Source organism: Podarcis vaucheri (assembly GCF_965113315.1).
Source record: "Podarcis vaucheri genome assembly, chromosome: 4".
NCBI classification, from domain to species: domain Eukaryota; kingdom Metazoa; phylum Chordata; class Lepidosauria; order Squamata; family Lacertidae; genus Podarcis; species Podarcis vaucheri.
The window spans coordinates 63996412-64016853 of record NC_138762.1 but is presented as its reverse complement, the minus strand read 5'-3'; the positions used below and the strand labels follow the sequence as shown (position 1 = coordinate 64016853).

At 41.5% G+C, this 20442-nt stretch overlaps 1 protein-coding gene across 1 annotated transcript in view; it reads left to right on the top strand.

Moving 5' to 3' along the window:
• Positions 1 to 8248: 8248 nt before the first annotated feature.
• Positions 8249 to 20442, top strand: part of GK (glycerol kinase) — a 38886-nt gene continuing 26692 nt past the window's right edge. The window contains exons 1-6 of the mRNA XM_082221202.1: positions 8249 to 8753; positions 15252 to 15325; positions 16693 to 16799; positions 17433 to 17510; positions 18621 to 18700; positions 20140 to 20277. Of these exons, the coding sequence (XP_082077328.1) occupies positions 8676 to 8753; positions 15252 to 15325; positions 16693 to 16799; positions 17433 to 17510; positions 18621 to 18700; positions 20140 to 20277 (555 nt within the window). The 5' untranslated portion in view covers positions 8249 to 8675. The remainder of the gene's footprint in view (positions 8754 to 15251; positions 15326 to 16692; positions 16800 to 17432; positions 17511 to 18620; positions 18701 to 20139; positions 20278 to 20442) is intronic.

Below are 20442 nucleotides of genomic sequence, written 5' to 3'. Positions count from 1 at the left end.
ATGTAGCAACAGCAAATGTGGTAAAGCAGAGAAATAATTAAAACAAGACATTAATAACAGTGCTTTCCATTGCAGATTACATTTGCATAAGAGTTTTAATATGGTTTTATATGATTTAAAGTTGCTTGTCCCTTAGCATTTAAGCAACACATTTCTTTTCATCTTCTAAACAAACTTTTAACATTTGACCCACTTCTGAACAGCCTAAAACAGACACACACCAGCAAGCAGCCCTTGGCATAGGGCCAGCTCCAGGATCGAGAGATTGGGGAACCTCAGGAAAGTACCGGTATTCCCTGGAAAGGCCCCTGTGGGAGTGATCTCCATCAGCAGGGTCAGACTACAACATTTCACTGCTTGAGGTGCAACAGGAAATAGCTTCCCCAGCAACAGTCTAGTCATGGCAAGGCAAGTTATTTAGACATCTGTGGTTGAAAATACCACAAGTGCCTCTTCTACCCCCCACCCCACCCCCCGGCATCAATATGGCAATGGTAATAAGCTAAATAGCCAACAGTTTGCTTCCCTTTCATGGCACCCCAGTCAGTTGCCCCTCACCTTATACCCTCCAATGTTTATCTGGTGGAAATAGGGACATCTTATTCGACAGCGACAACATTTAGACCCCGTCCATCTGACTGGCTTGCCCTAGTCACTCTGGGTGGTTTCCAATGTATATAAAAACACAGTAAAACTTTAAAACATTTAAAAACTTCTCTATACAGGGCTACCTTTAGATGTCTTCTAAAGGTTGTATAGTTACTTATCTCCTTGGCTCAGGGGTCACATAGCTTCATTTCTCCAATGAAAATTGGGACATCCTAAGGGGAAGCGAGACATTCTGGGATCACATTGGAAACTGGGATGGCTGCTGTAAATCTGGGACTGTCTCTGGAAAAGAGGGACACTTGGAGGGTCTGTCTTCTTGGAGTCCAAAATGTCTTGGTCTGGCCCTGAAGCAATTAGAATTGAACCAACAGAAACCACAAGTAGGAAGGTCACATTTCTGCCATATCTATCCATGGACACTTTCACCTCACTGACCAAAGGTGAATGTGACTGTACCACAACTATCCATAAACTTTCCAGCTACTAGCAATGGAAACAGACCATCCCACAAACAGGTGGAATAAACACACCCCATATTCTAGCATCTTTCTTTAATGTATTGCTGGCTGATTTTTTTATATACAGTACTAGCTGATTCATGTTTACGTAATATGAAGAGAGGCTTCCTCACCTTGTGCAGAACTGAATTTCATTAAACCTTAGATAGAAGATTAATGTGCAACAATGCAAGGAATTTTGTAATTCTAAAGCATTACTCCTCCTGCCCCTGAGTATAATATGCTACTTTAGCTGATTGCTGCAGTGACTGCCTTAGGCTGCAATCCTGTATGTATTTACCTAGACCACCTAGTAATCCATTGAAGGGTGGAGCTTAAATCTTCCTTTCTTTTTCAAAGCCCCTCTGTAGTCCACATGATTCAAGTTTGAGTAGACATGTACAGGATTAAACTGCTAGTCATCAAATTTATTGCCACCAAAGTAATTCATCATCAAATACAGTGTGTGAAAACTAAATTGCAGCAGTTAAACTGCTAATTCAGGAATCTTGTTCAACCAGTCTAAAATGTGAAGAGATCCGACAAATTGAATGCAGAAAAAGTGTCACTTGAATTAATATAGAAAAGGGAATTTTAGTACAAGTGTTTTACTTCTTGCCCATGATCAGAGCAGCCTAATATTTCAGAAGAGTGAAGAGATTTGTGTATGGGAGCAGGGGAGGGGCTGGCATTGGCAAGGGAGGAGGGCAATTCTCTCAAGTCTCATCTGGTGAGGGTTCCAGTTGCCACCAAGTCAGCTGTCTGGCAAAAGAACTTTGTGACAGGGGAAGCCCTGGCTGCCTGTCCGGGGCATTATCTAATCTACTCCTTAATTTGGCCTTTGGGGGAGCAGGGACAGGTGCTCTGCAAGTCAGTCAGAACCTCTGCACACAATTAGGTGGAAGGTGAAGGAGTTGGTTCCTTTGCTTGAGGGTGGAAGAACAACATGTGAAAGCTTGCCTTTGTCGATACTGTAACAAACTTTATTGAAGCTTGTTTGTGAGCCATCTTGTAGTGTGTGAACCACACAGAATTTTTTTTTGCTGAAACTCAGTATATAAATATTCTGAAGAAAGAAAGAATAAACATTTTAATGCTATCACTGGAGTTTGGGTGGCCATCTGTCATGGATGCTTTAGTTGAGATTCCTGCTTTGCTTGGTAGAATACAGGCACAGGTTATCCTCTTGCTGTTTCTTGCATTTCAAGATATAATTCCAGGCAACATTTTTTAAAAAGGTGCAGGAAGAGGGAATCTCTGGTCCTCCAGTTGTTGTTGGGCTCCAACTCCCACCAGTCCCCGCCAGCATGGCCATGCTCAGGAATGATAAGGGTTGCAGGGTCCAGCAATGTATGGAGGGCCACAACTTCCCTCTACACCCTTAAAAAAATCAGGTTCAAACAGCCTGGTGAGAATGCATATAGATGGGCTTGCTGCACTGAAATTTTGAACTGCATTCATTGACTTATCACAAGATGATTTTGATTTATATCTTGCATTTTTTCTGTTGCAATTTTAATAGCATTCAAAAGCAAATGTAGCTTTTCCTGCTTATTTCACCAATTCCAGTCAGTCTTCCCAGTACTATCCTCATAACTCCACACCCTCTTGCCCACCCTACCCCAAAAGACAGAATTTATTTTCAAAATGGCATCTCTGTTCCATCCATCCCTTCACATGGGTATTCTACATAATTCTTTTCAAAATGTAACCAATTTGTTATAAAGCATGTATATGCAGTAATTCTAGTGTTGTCCCCAGCATGCAAAGAAAGAGAACGGAAGTAGTAAAAGTGTGGGTGCATGGATGCTAAGTTATAAGTGAGCAGAACATATAAGACAAAATAACATTATTGCCATTTTCAGGGAATGCAAGTTAAGACATGGACCTTAACTTAATGCTTATTGCAGCAGAAGTGAATTAGTAAGACCTCTTTTAAAAATGACATTTTCAAATCGTAGAATTTTTACAACAGGCATGGGAATGGAATTGATTTCCAGAAATTCTGTATCAATAAAATTGAGAAATTGTGCTTAATAATAACATAAAAATGAGAATGGAGCTCAAGCTGCCATCCACTTTATATGCAAATGCTGGTTTATGATACTGGAAAAAGCTTCTAGTAATTAGCATTCTGGAATATAGTTGGTTAGTGAGTAGGTTAGATTTAAAAAATACCTCTAAAAGAATAGGACTTAAGATCAAGAATTCATATTTATGAGCTGATATTTGGGGAACTTCTGGCTAGGGGGGTTACTTGTTTGAAATGTCCAGTATGGAGTACCCAACCAAGTTTTCCCTCTTCTAATACACAAGAATTTCATTCATATCCATAACTGACTCACTATGTTACAGATAGGTAGCCGTGTTGGTCTGCCATAGTCAAAATAAAAAAATTCCTTCCAGTAGCACCTTAAAGACCAACTAAGTTAGTTCTTGGTATGAGCTTTCGTGTGCATGCACACTTCTTCAGATACACTGACTCACTATGATTGGCCAGTGCAAGGCTGACTGGATAAGAGGATTGCATTTCATCCCTTTCCACAAACTTCTGCACTACAAACAAGAAATCTTGTTTTGTTCTCTAACCAGAGCTAATGACAGTTGTTGCTGTTATATTATTATTATTATTATTATTATTATTATTATTATTATTATTTACCTGCTCTTCATCCTAAGGTCTCTGGACAGGTTACCACACTAAAACAGAATATTAAAAACTGTTTAAAACAACTTACTATCACAAAAAGAAGGTGGGTCCTAAAAATATACACCTCAGGGATCAAAAGCCAGGGTAAAGAGGTGCATGTTTAGTATTCACCAGAAGCTAAACAATGAAGGTGCCAGCTGCACATCAGTGGGGGGGGGGGAGTTCCACAACTTAGGGGCCACCACAGAAAATGCCCTCTCCCATGCTGTGACCTCCTGAGTCCATAGAGGAACTACTTAAGGGGCACGCTCTGCCAATCTCAGCACCAGAGGGGGGCTGTAGGGAAGGAGGCCACCTGAGCCCCCAGTGAGAGTGCTGAAGCCAGGAGCACCCCCACTGTGAACCTGCTCCTTCCAGGGGAGTGTAGCTTCCATCCAGGGCAAGCCAGTTCTTCCTGGACATGAGAACAATTTTTCTTAGCTGGGTATCTTAGTCACAGCTAAAAGCAGTATAGCTGTTAAAGACTATGTAATTTCACCCAGCAAAAGGACAAGAAAGATTTACAAAGTATTTTGAAAATATGTCTCTTTCAGCATTCCATAATGTAAAGACTTCTCATATATCACAGCACATTTACTAATGAGGTTTCTGCACCTACTCCCCAAAAGACACATTTTAGTTATAACAACTATGCAGTTTTCCCCCTAATAATTACCGTATTTCATTCTGCCACATTTTATGTGGTTGACACAGAGCTGAAATATGCAAGGATATGATTGACTAAAAATGGGATCTTTTTGCTGACGATCTGTAGCTGCTATCAAGCTCTTATCTTTAGTTAAGACAAATGAGAGCATAACTGAACAAACCTTAGGTGGCTTCCTGTATGAACAATTCCATTTAATTTTGGGAATTGTACTGTACTGCCTGTACTCACCACAATTATAACAAATTGCACACATCCAAGAGCATATGAGCCCTGTATAACGTTGTGAATTCTCCCTCACCTCAATGCACTGTGCCCATCCCCAATACTGTACTGGAGGTTCAATATCAAAAGCAAATGTTCATTAACTGACTTCTAGTTTGTGGGTTTGTTTATAAAAAGTATTGTTATCTTGCCATTCCATTACAAATTGTACAAGGTGTCTTTACAGTGTAATAAATGTATTACAACAGCAATAGAATACAAAATAATCAATAATAACAGAGAGAGGCAGCAATAAAACACTTTTGATTATTTATTGTTTTATTTATTATTATAACTTATTGCACACACTTTACCCTAAGGTCCTAATTAACATATTAGAGAGATTAAAATTAACAACTGGACAGGCCAAATAATAAAGAGTGCTTTCCCTTTTATTGCTCTGCACATCTTTGTACATTAGAGTAGTAGCTTCAAACTAAGAGTGTTCTACTGCAGAATAAGGTATTCTTTTTGGTTTTGTTGTTTATGTGGGTACATAATTTTGTTTCTAATCATCTGCAGCAGTGGCAGGGCCATCCCCCTCAGGAAGCGATGTGGCCACACTAAAGGCCTAACAGTGACATTATTCAGAATGGACCTTTTGATAAGATGGTATCTGCAGGTGGCCCTCTCCTGTGGAGTGATCAGTTAGGCATATAAGGAATGAGATGATATTTTAGGTATCTCAACCTGTATAGGGCTTTGTACGCCTGTCTCAGCACCTTGAATTTAGTCTGGAACTTTAATTAGCAGCCAGTGTAATTCTTTCTGGTATACTTAATTTATAAATGAGAGAGGCTGCAACTTACCTTTGGATGGAAGTCTTTCCATGAGCTTTTTACACGGAAGTAATGGTTACGTAAAGAATGGTTTATGCTTCTCATTGGAGGGGACTGTGATACCAGGGGCATTGTTATGGGTGGTTTAGGGAGCCCAAGCCCCGGATCTTTCATACTGAGTCCATGATCTCATGACTTTTGTCCTCCCATTATTGTTATTTTTACTTTGCTCACAGGACAGATGATACACTGCAAAGCAAAATGCTGATGAGACCCAAACCACCTGCCATCTTAATTTCCCCAGAAATATCTGTACATATAAACCAGCATAATGCAAATTTATGTAACAGGCCTGCATCCTCAACCCCTAGCATTAGTCCTGCATAACACTCTTGGCATGTATAAAATGTTGCTTCTTTATTAGTGTGGTTCAAGTCCAGGTATAGGGAAAGGAGAGGGTTAAAGCTCCACTTTTCCAGAAGTCATCTGTATCTAGGATATTCCATTTATATATGTGTTGAGGTTCCTCTGAAGGATTACTGGGAAAAGAGTTCCCTGAAGATAGAAAACGAAGATAAAAAATAAGTCTTTTCTTACAATGACTACCTTTTTTCTTTCTAAAGTCCAAGTGCAAAGCCCTGGGCTCCTTTGGGAGGAAGGGGGAATATAAATTTAATTAATAAATAAACTATGAAAAAATACAATAAATTCCTTTGCTAGTGTTGCTATTTTTAAAATTAAAAAATCATAAAAGGTTCAGGGGTGTAAACACACTGCTGGAAGAAGAAGAAGAAGAAGAAGAAGAAGAAGAAGAAGAAGAAGAAGAAGAAGAAGAAGTTGTTGTTGTTTAAATTCTATGTCATATATTTCCTGGTTTGGAAGGAAAACAAAATAAATTGACATCAGAAAACCATGCAGTATCCTAACACCAGCAGCGTGTTGCCCAGTCTAACTACCAGAAATTCTTTTTTGCTGCAGTCCAAAATATTAATAGGTAGAAGAAACCTGATCAGCCATGAACACTATTTGTTTAAACATCTCAGCTTTTGACTGCACTTCTGTGTTCCTTGAAAACGAACAAAAAGGCCTATTGTCTGTGTTCATTAACCCACACAGCTGACCTCATCACAACCCTTTTTTAAACAAAGCAACAGAGTAGAAAGCCACACCTTTTATTTCTATGGATAGCTTGGTTTTCAATATTAATTCCAACCAAAATTAACTCTAGTATTTCTTCTTTGCAATGTGGAGTCTCATTAACACAGTGTCTTAAATGTTTTGACTGCTTTACTGTACTTATGCAAAATTACCTCAAGAAAACTTTCAGGCTATTAAGAATGTGCCATTGACACTCTTTTTCTTAGCACTAAAAGTAATCTGCAGTGACTTGCTACGGGGACATTTATTCTCTCTGGAATGGTGCAACAGAACTAATTTCTTAACTACCCTACCAGACTTTTAGTGCAATCCATGTTCCGGGGTATGATCTGAAAGCACATGATGCAACCAACTTGATTATCCAACTAATCAGGTTTTCCTAGACCACATGCATACCACCTTGGGTTCCATGATTGAAGAAAGGCTGAATATAAATTATAGAAAGTAAATCCAGAAATAAATCCAGAAGCAAGCCCATCGAGTTCAGAGTGGCATCTTCTCTGGGGCTGGGAGCAAGCCCCACAGAAAGTTGGTAGATTGCCCTCTTTTAATGTGCCAGTGATGGCTTCTAAGTTGCTGGGGGATCCATGATATATATGTGATATGATTATGAAGCCTGGGTGCTTGTCTTCAGAAATGAGCTGTGCTGTGTGTGGCTGATGACAGGATCTTTTCTGTGACTGCCCCATGCTAGAAGTAGCACCCCTCAGAAATAGCACTTAGCACCATTTCTCTTTTAGGCAGCAAGTTTAAAAAACGCTTATCTTCTCCTAATGTGTCTTGCTGCTGCTTTTCACTTCGTAAGGAAGAAATAGCTTTATCCCGCAAGGCCAAAGGCATGACATACCACCCCCTGCCACAATATAGCTGTTTTTGCCCCCCACCAAGCTAACAGGGTGAGGGTGACTCCCCAGCAATTACAGTGCAGCCAGGGCTGGATTTAGGTTTGAAGCTACTGAAGGTAATGGGGCCCTTTATATGTCCAGCTGTCCTTTGTCAACAACAAATTGTTGCTGTTTTTTGTGTTGAATATATGCTATAAGGCGATTTATGGACCTAATAGGTATCTAAAGCCATTTGCATATAACAAATAAAACACTGTTGCTGTATGTAGGATTTATTTTATTTGTTTTTTTATCTTATATTTTGGAAATGTACATCCAGTGGTTGTTTTCCTTTTAAAAAAATTGGGGGCCCCATGAGTGTGGGGCCCTAAGCTACAGCTTCTTTAGCTTATAGGTAAATCCGGCACTGAACCCTATGTGTGCCTGCCTTGAAATGAAGCGCCAGGTCGATGGTGCCTACTTCCCAGGCCTGTTCGTGCGAGAGATTGCGCAGGTGCGCACTGACTCAGCGCACTTCTGAGGAAACCTTGCGCGCAGGTGACTGGTGGGGGTGGGGGAGGGATTCCTCTTTCCCGGACGGGACTCCGGTTCTGTCAGCCACCTGGCACTTCAGAGGCAGGCGACAAGCGGGGAAGAGAGCGCCGGGAGAAGGCCGCTCGCGGCGTTCTAAGCGCTTGCGCAAGGCAAGAGGCTCTGGCACCACCAACGCCGTCACAATCCACCGCCGCCGCCTCTGCCCGGGGAGGGAGCGGCGGCGGCGGCGGCCGCAACAGCAAGCAGCAGGCGGCGAGCCAGTGGAGCTGAAGGCCGAAGAGCCTCCAGTTCACGTCAGAGGCCCGGTGCACGTGACCGGCTAGCTCAGCGGCCCCCATTCCCGATGCATTGGGCCGCTTCCTGTGGGGGGGGGGGAATAAGCCCGCCCTGCCCTCCTCCTCCTCCTCCCGGCTCGCTGATTGGCGGCTGAGCGGCAGCGCGTCGGGCCAGCGCCCCCTTCCCCGCCTCCAGCCTCTGATCCGGGAAGCCACGCGCCGCTCTCAAGAGCGGAGGGCGCCGGCTCGGGAGTGTCAGTCTTCTGTCACTCTCGCTCCCGCCCGCCCTCGCCGTGGCGGGTGACAGGGTCGCCTAGGAGACGGGCCGGGGTCGCGCGCGCGCGGACGGAGCCTGCCCATGGCAGAGGCCCGGGGTGGGGCGATGGGCCCGCTGGTTGGGGCCATCGATCAAGGGACCAGCTCCACGCGCTTCCTGGTAAGCGCAAGCCGGCGAGCGGCCGCCTCCGGGGACGGAGGGGGATGATGGAGTGACAGGAGGCGGCGGCGGCGTGGTTGCCCTTGGTGGGAGCGTGGAGGACGGAGGCTGCTAAGAGGGGCTGGGCAGGTGCCAAGCGAGGTCTCCCCTTGCCCAGGCTCGCGGAGGGAGAATAGGGGGAAATGCCCTTGGTCAGCTAAAAGCGCCTTAAAAGAGGATGCCTCCCCACACTGGGGAAGCTTCAGGGTCAGAGGGTTGCGTTTCGAGACCCGTACGAGCCCCAGGGCTTAAAAAGCAAACAAACCCATTATTTTGCTACGAATGAAACACATCTAAGAGCAAATGATCAATGCCTCTTCTACCTCTCTGTCTTTACATATAGGGCTGCTGGTGTTGGCTTTGGTTTTTGTTTGTGTGTGTGCCCAGGGGTAATTGGAGAAGGGGATATTGGCTTCTCCTGGAATAGAGAGCAGTCTGACATAAAGCCCTTCTCTCACTTTATCCCCTTAACTGTTCTGCCTTTTTCCTTGTCATGCTGGGCAGTATGAGAGAAAGGGAGTTTCCACTCAGTCCTCTGATCTAGGGTGTGATGGATGGAAGCAGGCGTGAGAGCTTTCTTTTACGCTGCTGGCGTTTCTTATCCTACAAGCCACAGTGCATCATCCATTTGCTGTCTATGCTAGATCACCTGTAGCATGTAAACTCATAGGTTGGTGGATGGAAAAGTTTATATAGGAAGAAAAAAGATGAGTAGAATCTGGTAACAACTTCTAACATTGTTATTCCCGTTTCTTGCATTATTAGTGTTGTACTAAAAAGTTTAGCTTGGATTCTGGGCAATTCCAGTGTGAATGAAGCCTCGGAAAACAGGTGCCACTGCTTCATCCAGAGATCAATATGCACTACAGGTAGTTGCATTTGTCAGAACTATGGTACCCTACCGTGAACCTCAAAGCTGAGGACAGTGAAATAAAAAATGGCTGGCAGGCAAGAAATGTCATCTTATACTTCACTCATGCACAGTTTGTATCCTGCTTAATCCAGTTTTGCAACTGTGGTGCTGTGCAAACTTGGGAATGTCCCTCTGAATTTGGAAACACAAGCATTTCAAAATATTGTTTTATATATAAGGTAAAATCTTGTTTGTGTTTTTTCACGCAGCCTGTACTTGTATAGGGCAGGCGATTTTGTATAATAAGGTTTTCACCAGATTTAAGGGTTAAATCATTATTTTTAGTAATAATAATAATAATATTGGTCTGAACGTTCTCTCTTGTTCTTTAAGCATTCTCTTCACCCAACTTTTTTCTTTTCTTTCTTTGCTTTTTAAACTGGGCAAACATTCATAGAGGATCTGGCTAAAGTCCAGGAATCTGTTTTAACAAATATTATGAAAACAAATAAGGTTGAAATAGATTTCAGGCACAGTTGAAGTCAAGAGTTTATTGCTGAAGTGGAATCACATCATAGATAAGGGGGATGTGTATCATACCATTAAAACAATTGTAGTGCATAAATGTACCAAAAAAAGTACTAATTCTGCACCAGAGTTTTAAATTACTTTGGTAGGATTTTCATGCATTCTGCTTCCAGTTTGGCATGAAGTACAAGAATGTATTTGTTTTATGTTCATTTGAACATCATTTTGCTTGCCTGTATCGGAGTAACAGGCTGCCAGATTTGGTACTAACTTTGTGCGCATATACAGCACATTTTAAGAGCCCATTCTGGGACACCATTGAACCTGCAAATTTCTATGAATTGCATATAAAATTCCATGAATGTGTTTCCATAGACACTATGAAAGCATATGCTGTATTCTGAGGGGTAAATGCAACCCTGCAATATCATATCAGGATTATACCAAGTATATGCTTGTCCTGAAACATCAAGCCAGCCATGGGTTTGATACTTCTTTTATGTTTTGTTTGTTTATTAATAAATTTACTACCTGCCTTTCAGGATTTAGTGCTCTTCTAAGGCAGTGTATAGAAAACTACAGAACATGATAGACAAAATCAGCACCGTCAAATTAAAATCCATATTATACCCCATTTACAGTGAGCAGTGATACTTCATCAGAACACAGCTATTAATAGAACACAGACTGAAATTAAATGACTTTAAGAATTCTGTTGAAAATAAAAATAAACAATGATAGGGCCACAGTTATTTCCACGAGTGTGGAAAGGAAAGTGCTTGGTACCCAAGCGGACATCTCTTATTGATGGACCTCAGAAGCAGTACCTCAGTACCTTATTGAGCAGTACCTCAGAAGCTGGTCTTAAAGCTTGAGCAAGCTCATACAGCTGCAGGTGATCCTCCAATTATCTTAGTCCCAACCCATTTTGGGTTTTAAGGCCAAAATCAGTAGTTTAAATTAGGCTCAGAAGGAGATAGGCAGCTGAATGTTTGTCGCCTTCGTGGCCATTAGACCCACTATTGGTCTTGTCCGGTCAATCTGCAAAAGTCTATATTTGCATGCAGGAAAAGTCCCTAACTCACCAAGGGTTTGAGACCCATTGCCTACCTTCACCTGGTTTAGCCGGCAAGTCATGCCCAGGGTGTGACTGCTGTCACGTGCTGATAGTTTCTAGTAGCTACAGGTGAGAGCTGAGTGCAGGATGGGGACAGAAGGTAGACAAACTACCCCAGAAGGAACATGGCTTAATCTATCCATTGGTTTTATATTGGAATTGAGTTTTTATGTTTTTTATGTATACAACTCCTGTGTATATATTGTTATAAAACATCTTCCTGAAAAAGAAGTAATGGTCTTGGTACAGTAACAGGTGCAGCACACGCTTCTCTTATATGAAAGAGTTAATAGTCTAGAATTAGAGTAAAGTAAGTTCAACGAACCCCAAGGCAATGATTAACAACTGTTTGAGTACTTTGGAAGCATCTTCCTCTTAGAAGCATTCCTAAACTTGCCTCTGTTGATCCTCACCTTTGAACTACATAGTTACATTAACTGAAAAGCAAATCCAAATTTAGAATAAAAGATTTGGTAGAGAATATTTAAATGAAACAGAAAATCTTTCACAAATAGTTCACACTACCTTGAGACTATTTGCTAGATGACACAAAAGTACAGGATGTTTCTTTTAATGGGCCAACAGGAGTTGAATTTCAGGAAGAACTCCCTTTAGTCTTTTGATAGCAGGAGCTGCCTGAGGCCCTCCTGTGCTATTCTCTGCATTTCAGAAGGAAGCATTATTGAGGTCAGTCCACTGAGTAGAAAAGGTGGTTAACCTGTGACTCTTCAGATGTTCTTGGTCCAGCCAATGGCCATGGATGGTTGGGGCTGGAATCCAGCAACACATAGAGGACTATAGATTAGCCACCATTGCTGTATAGCAGACGTTTTCAACCTTTTTGAGTCCATGGCTCCCCTAACCAACAACATTCTTTCTGTGGTACCCCTGTGGGGCTCAGGAGCCCAGTTATGTCACCCCTTTTTCAAACACCCTCCCTTGTGGAGGCCTCGTCTCCTCTCCCCTCTCTTTGGGAGTCCTCCAGGCAGCAGCTGCTACCATCCCTGGTCTCTGAGCTGCCCCCCAAAAGAGAGGTGCCACTCAGAGGCAGCATTCACCTGCGGAGATTATAGCCAGGGTTGCTGCAATAAACAGCTGTGCAAGGCTTTGGAAGGCAAAGGTGCAAGAGGGCATCAGAGGAGGGAGGGAAGGAAAGAGTGTTGTCCGCGGCACTCCTGACCATCATTCAAGGCACACCAGAGTGCCATAGCACACTGGTTGAAAACCACTGGTGTATAGAATTGTAGCCCTAGCTGCCCTAGCCCTGCAGTGATTCAGAGTTCACTAAAGATAATGGCCTGTTTTAAATGATCCACTTCCAGCACCATTCTTATTAAACTGTTCAGAAGCTATATGTGTTTCACAAGCCATGCTGTCCTGATTTGATATGAAACAACCATACCAGCAATGGTTCACCAATTTCATTTCTGAAAGGAGGACTGGTTTTGATCAGATGAATTAAGCATAGTTTCTAGCTACAAATGTTTCCGATTGTGTTCTTTTTCCTTTAGGTGTCTCACCCTCCTCAATAAAGTTTGGAGGATTTTAAGTGGCTGCGGGAGTACAGTGGTACTTCTGGTTACAAACACCTCGGGTTACAAACACTTCGGGTTACAGACTCCGCTAACCCGGAAATAGTACCTCGGGATAAGAACTTTGCCCCAGGATGAGAACAGAAATCGTGCGGCGGCAGCAGCGGGAGGCCCCATTAGCTAAAGTGGTACCTCAGGTTAAGAACGGTTTCAGGTTAAGAACGGATCTCTGGAATGAATTAAGTTTGTAACAAGAGGTACCACTGTATGTTTATCACAGAGAGCATTAGAAGTATTGGCGAACAATATTCCATGCTGTACTGTTTTCATCAGCAAACAAATTTTGTCATACTGCTTGTAAATATGTGGGGGAAACACAGTGTAATTTTCACTTGAAATTACTCAGTAGTTTCTGAGACAAGAAACATTTCGACATGTTTGTCTAGACAAACATTTTAAGTGGCAGCATTACATTTCTACTGTACCTCTACTCTTACTGTAATGGCCAGTGATTTTTATATAGCTATCATCGCCTTTCTCTTATTATTTGTAATCAAATTATGATTACCATTTAATTTGTATTGAAAAATTCTTATACCTGTAGTTAGAAATCAAAGAGATGTATGCGCTCACAGATGTATGTGCATGTCCTAGATACCTCTATCAGATTTGGATTTTTATTGTGATTGATGTTACTCTTAATCAACTTCTTTACTCAGCTATCTGGGGAGGTATCTGGAGTGAGTTGAAAAGGATTAAGCACTTTTGCCCTCTTGCTGTAAAGCAAGTAAGGTTAGCCTGAATGGTTAAAGGTAAAGGTAAAGGTACCCCTGCCCAAACGGGCCAGTCTTGACAGACTCTGGGGTTTGTGCGCCCATCTCACATCTAGAGGCCGGGGGCCAGCGCTGTCCGGAGACACTTCCGGGTCACGTGGCCAGCGTGACAACGCTGCTCTGGCGAGCCAGAGCCGCACACGGAACGCCGTTTACCTTCCCGCTGGTAAGCGGTACCTATTTATCTACTTGCCCCCGGGGGTGCTTTCGAACTGCTAGGTTGGCAGGCGCTGGGACCGAGCAGCGGGAGCGCACCCCGCCGCGGGGATTCGAACCGCCGACCTTTCAATCGGCAAGCCCTAGGCGCTGAGGCTTTAGCCCACAGCGCCACCCGCGTCCCTACAGTAAACTGTGTTTCAGTTAACAATTCAGCAAAAGTTGCTGTTGAAGGCAGAGATCTCAAAGAGAGGCTGTTTTCAGGATAAAATTAACATCACAGATGTTAGAAGGTAGGCTCGTAATCTGGTGAACTGGGTTCACATCTCCGCTCCTCCACATGCAGCTGCTGGGTGACCTTGGGCTAGTCACACTTCTCTGAAGTCTCTCAGCCCCACTCACCTCACAGAGTGTTTGTTGTGGGGGAGGAAGGGAAAGGAGAATGTTAGCCGCTTTGAGACTCCTTCGGGTAGCGATAAAGCAGGATATCAAATCCAAACTCCTCCTCCTCTTATGTAAAAGCAGAAGATAAGGAACATAATTTCAGAATTGGCATGAACATGCAACCTTCTTGATGTTTTGAAGTGATTTGATGTCTTTTGGATTTTCATAACACGTTAGAAACTGCATAGAAAGCATAATTATTTGGACACTTGAGTGAGTTTGTGATTTATATAGGTTAGTAGTTTATTTAGATGAATAAATATGTACTTTGGGAAAGCATAATCAATTATGTCCAACCGTTGATTTCAACATTTTTATCTTCAATGTCACTTAACAGTATAAATATAGAAATTATTTGAACGGATCTCTAAAATCTTAAAACAAATGGAGATTATTATATTGTGATAAAGTTCAGCACCACTATAGTAAATAGATAATTATATTATATTCCTGTATATGTATGTACCTTAGTGTGTTTTTTTTAAAAAGCAATTTGACTCTTCACCCTGCTTTTTAATGGTGACTCAGACTTTCAGGGCGGTTTCCTTAATCTACCTATCTTTTTGACAGTAATCCTTTCAAAGGGAGGCTTCAGAAACTGCTGCTCCCTTTGTCTCCATGGATGATTAACCTTTCCTATCATTGCAAAATTGAGCCATATGGTTGCAAAAGCCATAATATAACTCATGGTCCAGAAGTCTCTGCTTCCAACTTATTTAAAAAATTAAAAAAAAACACCTTCAGGTTCCTGTAACATGTGGTTTAGTGGCCTCTTCTAGAGTTAAGCAAGTATTTCTTGCATCATTTTGCTCTTTGACAATTTTCTGTTATGTATAATATAGTCTTTGTTAAGGGAGTTAACTTCTAAATGCTACTGTCATCCCTGAAACATGTTTCCAAGTAACTGTTCGAGAGGCGGGTGCCAAGCTTCTTTGTCTGCCTCTCCCTCTAATTATGTTTTTACAAACTGGTTTGGTGTTCTTTTATGCATTACAGGTCTTTAATGCAAAAACAGCTGAGCTGTTGAGTTACCACCAAGTAGAAATCCAACAGAAATTCCCCAAAGAAGGGTAGAGTATTATTTTTTCTTTGCATACTTGACCGCTTGTCATTCAGGCTGCAATCCTAACCATATCTACTTGGAAGTAAGTCCCATTGAATTCAATAGAGCTTTCTCCCAGGTAATTGGGGTTAAGACAGCAGCCATAGTGTGATATTGTTAAATTTTAAACTACACAAGCAGAAAGTCACTTCCACTCTTCACTTTGCTTTGCCCCTGTGAATTTATGCCCATCGCTCTCTCTGACTGCAGCTATCCACTCCATGCCTTTCACTGGAGACCACAGGGGGCTGTAGTGAGGAGTAGGAGATGGGAAAGACCTGTTTCTTGGGTGGTGTTTCATTCACATGTCTATGGATCCAAGCCTACATGTTCCTACTTAAGCCAGTGAAATGGTTTGTAGGCATATGAGGCAAAGTTTGGAAGATGGAAGTCATTGCAATAATGTAATATACTTTTCTGTTTGTCTTTGTTACTGTATTTGTTTTTAATCAATAGTTAGCCTCAGTAGTGGGTGTTGGGCTGGGGTTGTGTTGCTTCAGAACAGGACGGGGCAGGTGTCGCTGGTGCATTTGTGCTACACCAACCACTCTACTATCTCACTCCCCCCTCCCAACACCTCCCAGTAAGTAGTAGCACCATAACCAACCAGAGATCAGGTGAACAGAAGTGGCACTGGGTGTTTGTTAGCCTTGCACAACATTTTTTTAAGTTGGAAAAGTAGCAGCCAATCTCGTTTGCCTTTGACGTACGAGCTCATCAGCTCTCTCTTCTTTTCTGCTTCTTAACAATTTTATGGTAAGAGGAATTACAGTAATGTTAAAAATCCACTAGATTCTGCTTCGTGACAAACTGGTTGGTACTAATTGAAAATGATGTTAGTATGATGATTTGCTGAATTAAAAATTTGAATTGGAATACAGAAAAGGGAGGCGTGAGGAGGTCCTGGAAATAGGCAAATGAAAATATGTGATGGAAAGACTGAATTGTTTTTAACTATTTTTATTTTGTATCTTTCTTTTTTTGTAATTTTTTGAAAATCTCAATAAATATTTTTTTAAAAAAGAAAGAAAATGATGTTAGTAAATTGTCATTCATTTCTAATGCATTGGTAGCAGAGTTTCCCAAACTTGGGTCTCCAGCTGTTTTTGGACTACAGTTCCCACCATCTCTGACCACAGGTCCTGCTGGTTAGAGATGATGGGAGTTGTAATCCAACAACAGCTGGAGACTCGTTTGGGAAACCCTGTGTTGGAGGAAACAGATGAGATTTCATGATATTTGTGTACATAATGCCAGATGCAAAATATAGATTTCTGATACTAACCTTGGTTTTCTCTGTGCTTCTCTTCTCTATGCTTATCTTATCCGTTCAAGGTGGGTAGAACAAGATCCAAAGGAAATACTACAATCTGTCTATGAATGTGTTGAAAAAACATGTGAGAAACTGAAACAACTGAATGTGGACATTGCCAGTATAAAAGGTATTACCCACATTTTCATAAAAATAATCATTTTTTGAAGCAGTGGTCAGAAAGGGCACATTTCTGAACTTTTCTTTAGGAATAAAACTGATATGTTAAACTATTAAAGCCAATGCAAGATGTTTCTGGAGTGTAGCTTATTGGTGTGTTGTTATTTTGTCAGAGTTTCCTTTCATAAGATGGGATAAGTTGGAAATGAGGCAATAAATAGGTTGCGGTTTGTGAAATGCTGTTCTGGAAACCCAAGGGAAGTGTGTGGTCTCTTGCACAGGGATTTCAGCCATCCCTTCCAGAAGGCAGCCTGCCTTCTTTATTTCTCCCCCACCCCAGATTAAGGGATTGCCCAGTGTAGCATTTTATTTGGTGCAAAGGGCTGCTGCTGAAAGCAAGTTCTGGTAAATTATCTTGCCCCTCTGCCAAATGTGTGCACAGGAACACTCTGTGAAAACATAGTTTCTCTGGATCCTAACCAGTATCTTTATTCTGTGAGTAAATTGTATTAAGGGGTGTGTGTGGAATTAACAGGGAAAGTGTTTATACAATAGAAATTATGGAAAGTATTGAAATATTTCTAAAGGATGAAGTATGCCATGTCAAATCCAGCAAATGTTAAAATTTCATTCTGTTTTTAAGCTGTTGGGGTCTGCAATCAGAGAGAGACAACTGTGGTTTGGGACAAACGAACTGGAGAGCCTCTCTATAATGCTCTAGGTAAGTATTTTTTTAATAGGGATGTAGCTTTCCACTTGACTATGTGCTAATCATTTTATTTATTTATAATGGAGTATAGTGAACTTCCCGGAGCTAATTTATCTTGGAATACAAGCCTATGAGTGAGTTGTATCCAACACGGCGCAAGCAGTAATCTACTTGCACAACAGGACTTCCCCTTCCTCTTCTCTCTCTGTACACCCATGAAATTTGCTCCAGAGGGTTCCCCAATCCTCTGTAGCAGGTTTTTAGAGTCCACATTGGGGCTTCAGGGGAGAGGTTGGAGGTTTTGTTTCACAACTGGAAGTCTGTTGTTCCAGCTGAACAGCAGCACTGAACACAACCCTATGTCTTTTTCATCTCAGTATACATGGGGGGGGGGGAGGCATCAGCTTTGGGTCTGAATGGCATTAGCCTTTTGTTAACTGTTATTCATTCATCTGATTGATCTAAATATTTCTAACAAATAGCCTGTTAAACTGTATTTGGTTCTTGTAGAATATTGTATCATTGTGGTGCATATCACATGCTTTTAGTTGTATTAGCTCTATAATAAGAGGGAAACACATTTTAAATGTCTTACTCGATTTAAGCTGATGTCAGCTTGTTAACCACTTCACAGTACCATGTTGCCTGCAACAAGCAAGAATTATCCCCAGGAAGGGTTACTGTTATTATTTATTGTTCAAGTGGTCTGCGTGTGCCAGAACATTTAATACTTAATATGTGAGGACTTTTGCTCACGTATTTACAAGCCTGGGTTGATTCTAATTATATTATAATTGCACTTTCATGAATTCTTTCATGAAAGGCAGATTTTTAAAAACCTTAAAAGCTATGACAAGGGGGTCAAAACTCTGTTTATGTAGCAGTACTTACTCATCCATACTACTTGATGAAAGGGAGAGGTTAACACAGTCCGTAATGAAGCAACCCCCCCCCCCAAATTTAAAAACATTTTTCTGCTTCCATGGGAGAAATGCCAGAACACACAAGCTCTGCTCGGTGTGTAGAAGTTATTTGGAGAATAACTTCTCTGTGGTGGAAGCCTGAATTACTGAAATTTTCAGTAACATAACCCTATCACTTATGTTTGTGTTTGTATTATAGTGTGGCTTGACCTAAGAACCCAGTCTACTGTTGAGCGACTGCTTAAAAAAATTCCAGGGCACAATAAATCCTTTTTTAAGGTAAAATCTCTTGCTTTTTAACAATATAGGGAAGTGATGTGTTGATGTGAGATTTTAACACATTGTACTTGTTTTGTAGTGAATACAGTGTAGGTTATCGTAGCACAGGGATAGCCTAACTACTGTTGTCAATGCTCTAGTAACCTCTTGGTTAGATTACTGCAATGCATTATATCTGGCTCTGAAGATGGTTCAGAAACATCAGCAGGTGCAGAATTCAGCAGCCGGGTTGCTCACCTGGCCAAGATGGTTTGAGCATATTACACCAAATCCTGGCCTGACTGTACTGGCTGCCAGTTAGTTTCTGGGCCCCATTTGAATTGCTGGTTTTGACCTACAAAGCCTTAAACAGCTCAGGACCACAATACCTCAAGGACTGTCTCTCTCCATATGAACCTACTCCAATCCTGTGATCATCATCTGAAGCCCTTCTTCATATGCCTCCTTTGTGATGGGTTCAGAAGGTGGTAACACAAGAATGGGCCTTTTCTGCAGTGGATCCCTGTTTGTGGAATGCTCTTCCCAAGGAGGTTTGGCTGACACCTTCATTACACACCTTTAGTTGCCAGATGAAAACATTCCTCTTCAACCAGGCATTTGACTGATTAACATCCTATACTCTTTTAAATGTGTTTGTGCAAGGCAGGTTTATTGGCTTGCACATGGTTTGTGTGTGGGGGGGGGGAGTGTCTTGTTTTTTATGTTGTGAACTGCCCTATCTACAGGTGAAGGGCAGTATACAAATTTAATACAGTATATAAGAGTAAGAATAATTTTCCTTGAGAATACTGAGAAAGGAGAGCAGAAAGCATGTTTTTAAAAGTTGAAGGAAGTATATGTGTTATCACTTGCAAGGGGTTAAATTATTCCTCCTATGTGTGAAGGTGGGAACAAGTAGGATAGCAAGCATTCCTTATTTACTAAGAATTTGAAACTACCTAAATTTTCATAGAAATAGATTATGATGCAAGAGGTTATTTAACGACTTCACTGTCAATTCATCTATTCCAAGCTTCACAGAAATTGCCCCTCAGCGTTAGCATATTTCCTAGACATTGCCAAAATAAAATTATTTAGGAACATACGAGTAAAACAGCCTCTTAACCTATTTGCTTTGAAAGCTTCCACTGTATAATGCAGGAGTTCTTTCTTTCTCATTGCCTCCATCATTATTTGCTTTCCAAACACAGACAGATAACCTGTATAAAACATGACCTTTAGAATATGTTTCTGTCTGTTTTGCTACGTGGCAAGTCTTCAAACTACCTGTTCTCTTGATCTTTGATCATGTTGGATTTTGGTACACGTAGGGTTTACAATACTAGAGAGTGACTGATGCTAATGACCCTTTTATTGTGCTTCTACTACAGATGAACCTTTTGTCATTTTTATTGCTGGTGTTTCTCCTTTATGTTCTCAAAATCTTTCATTTTTTGCAGAATAAGACAGGCCTCCCACTTAGCACGTATTTCAGTGCTGTGAAACTTTGCTGGCTTTTGGACAATGTGAAGGAGGTCAGGCAAGCTGTTCAGGAGAGGCGGGCTCTGTTTGGTACCATTGACACATGGCTAATATGGGTATGTCTCAATAGGCTATATAGCAATCAACTTCTTTTGCTTTATACTTTCTCAATTTTAATCAAAGAACATTCAACGTTTTCTAAACAGGAAATCAGTTTTCACTGCCACCTCATCAGAATCATACATGTGCCTATATAATCTGCCTCCAACATTATTTGCAGC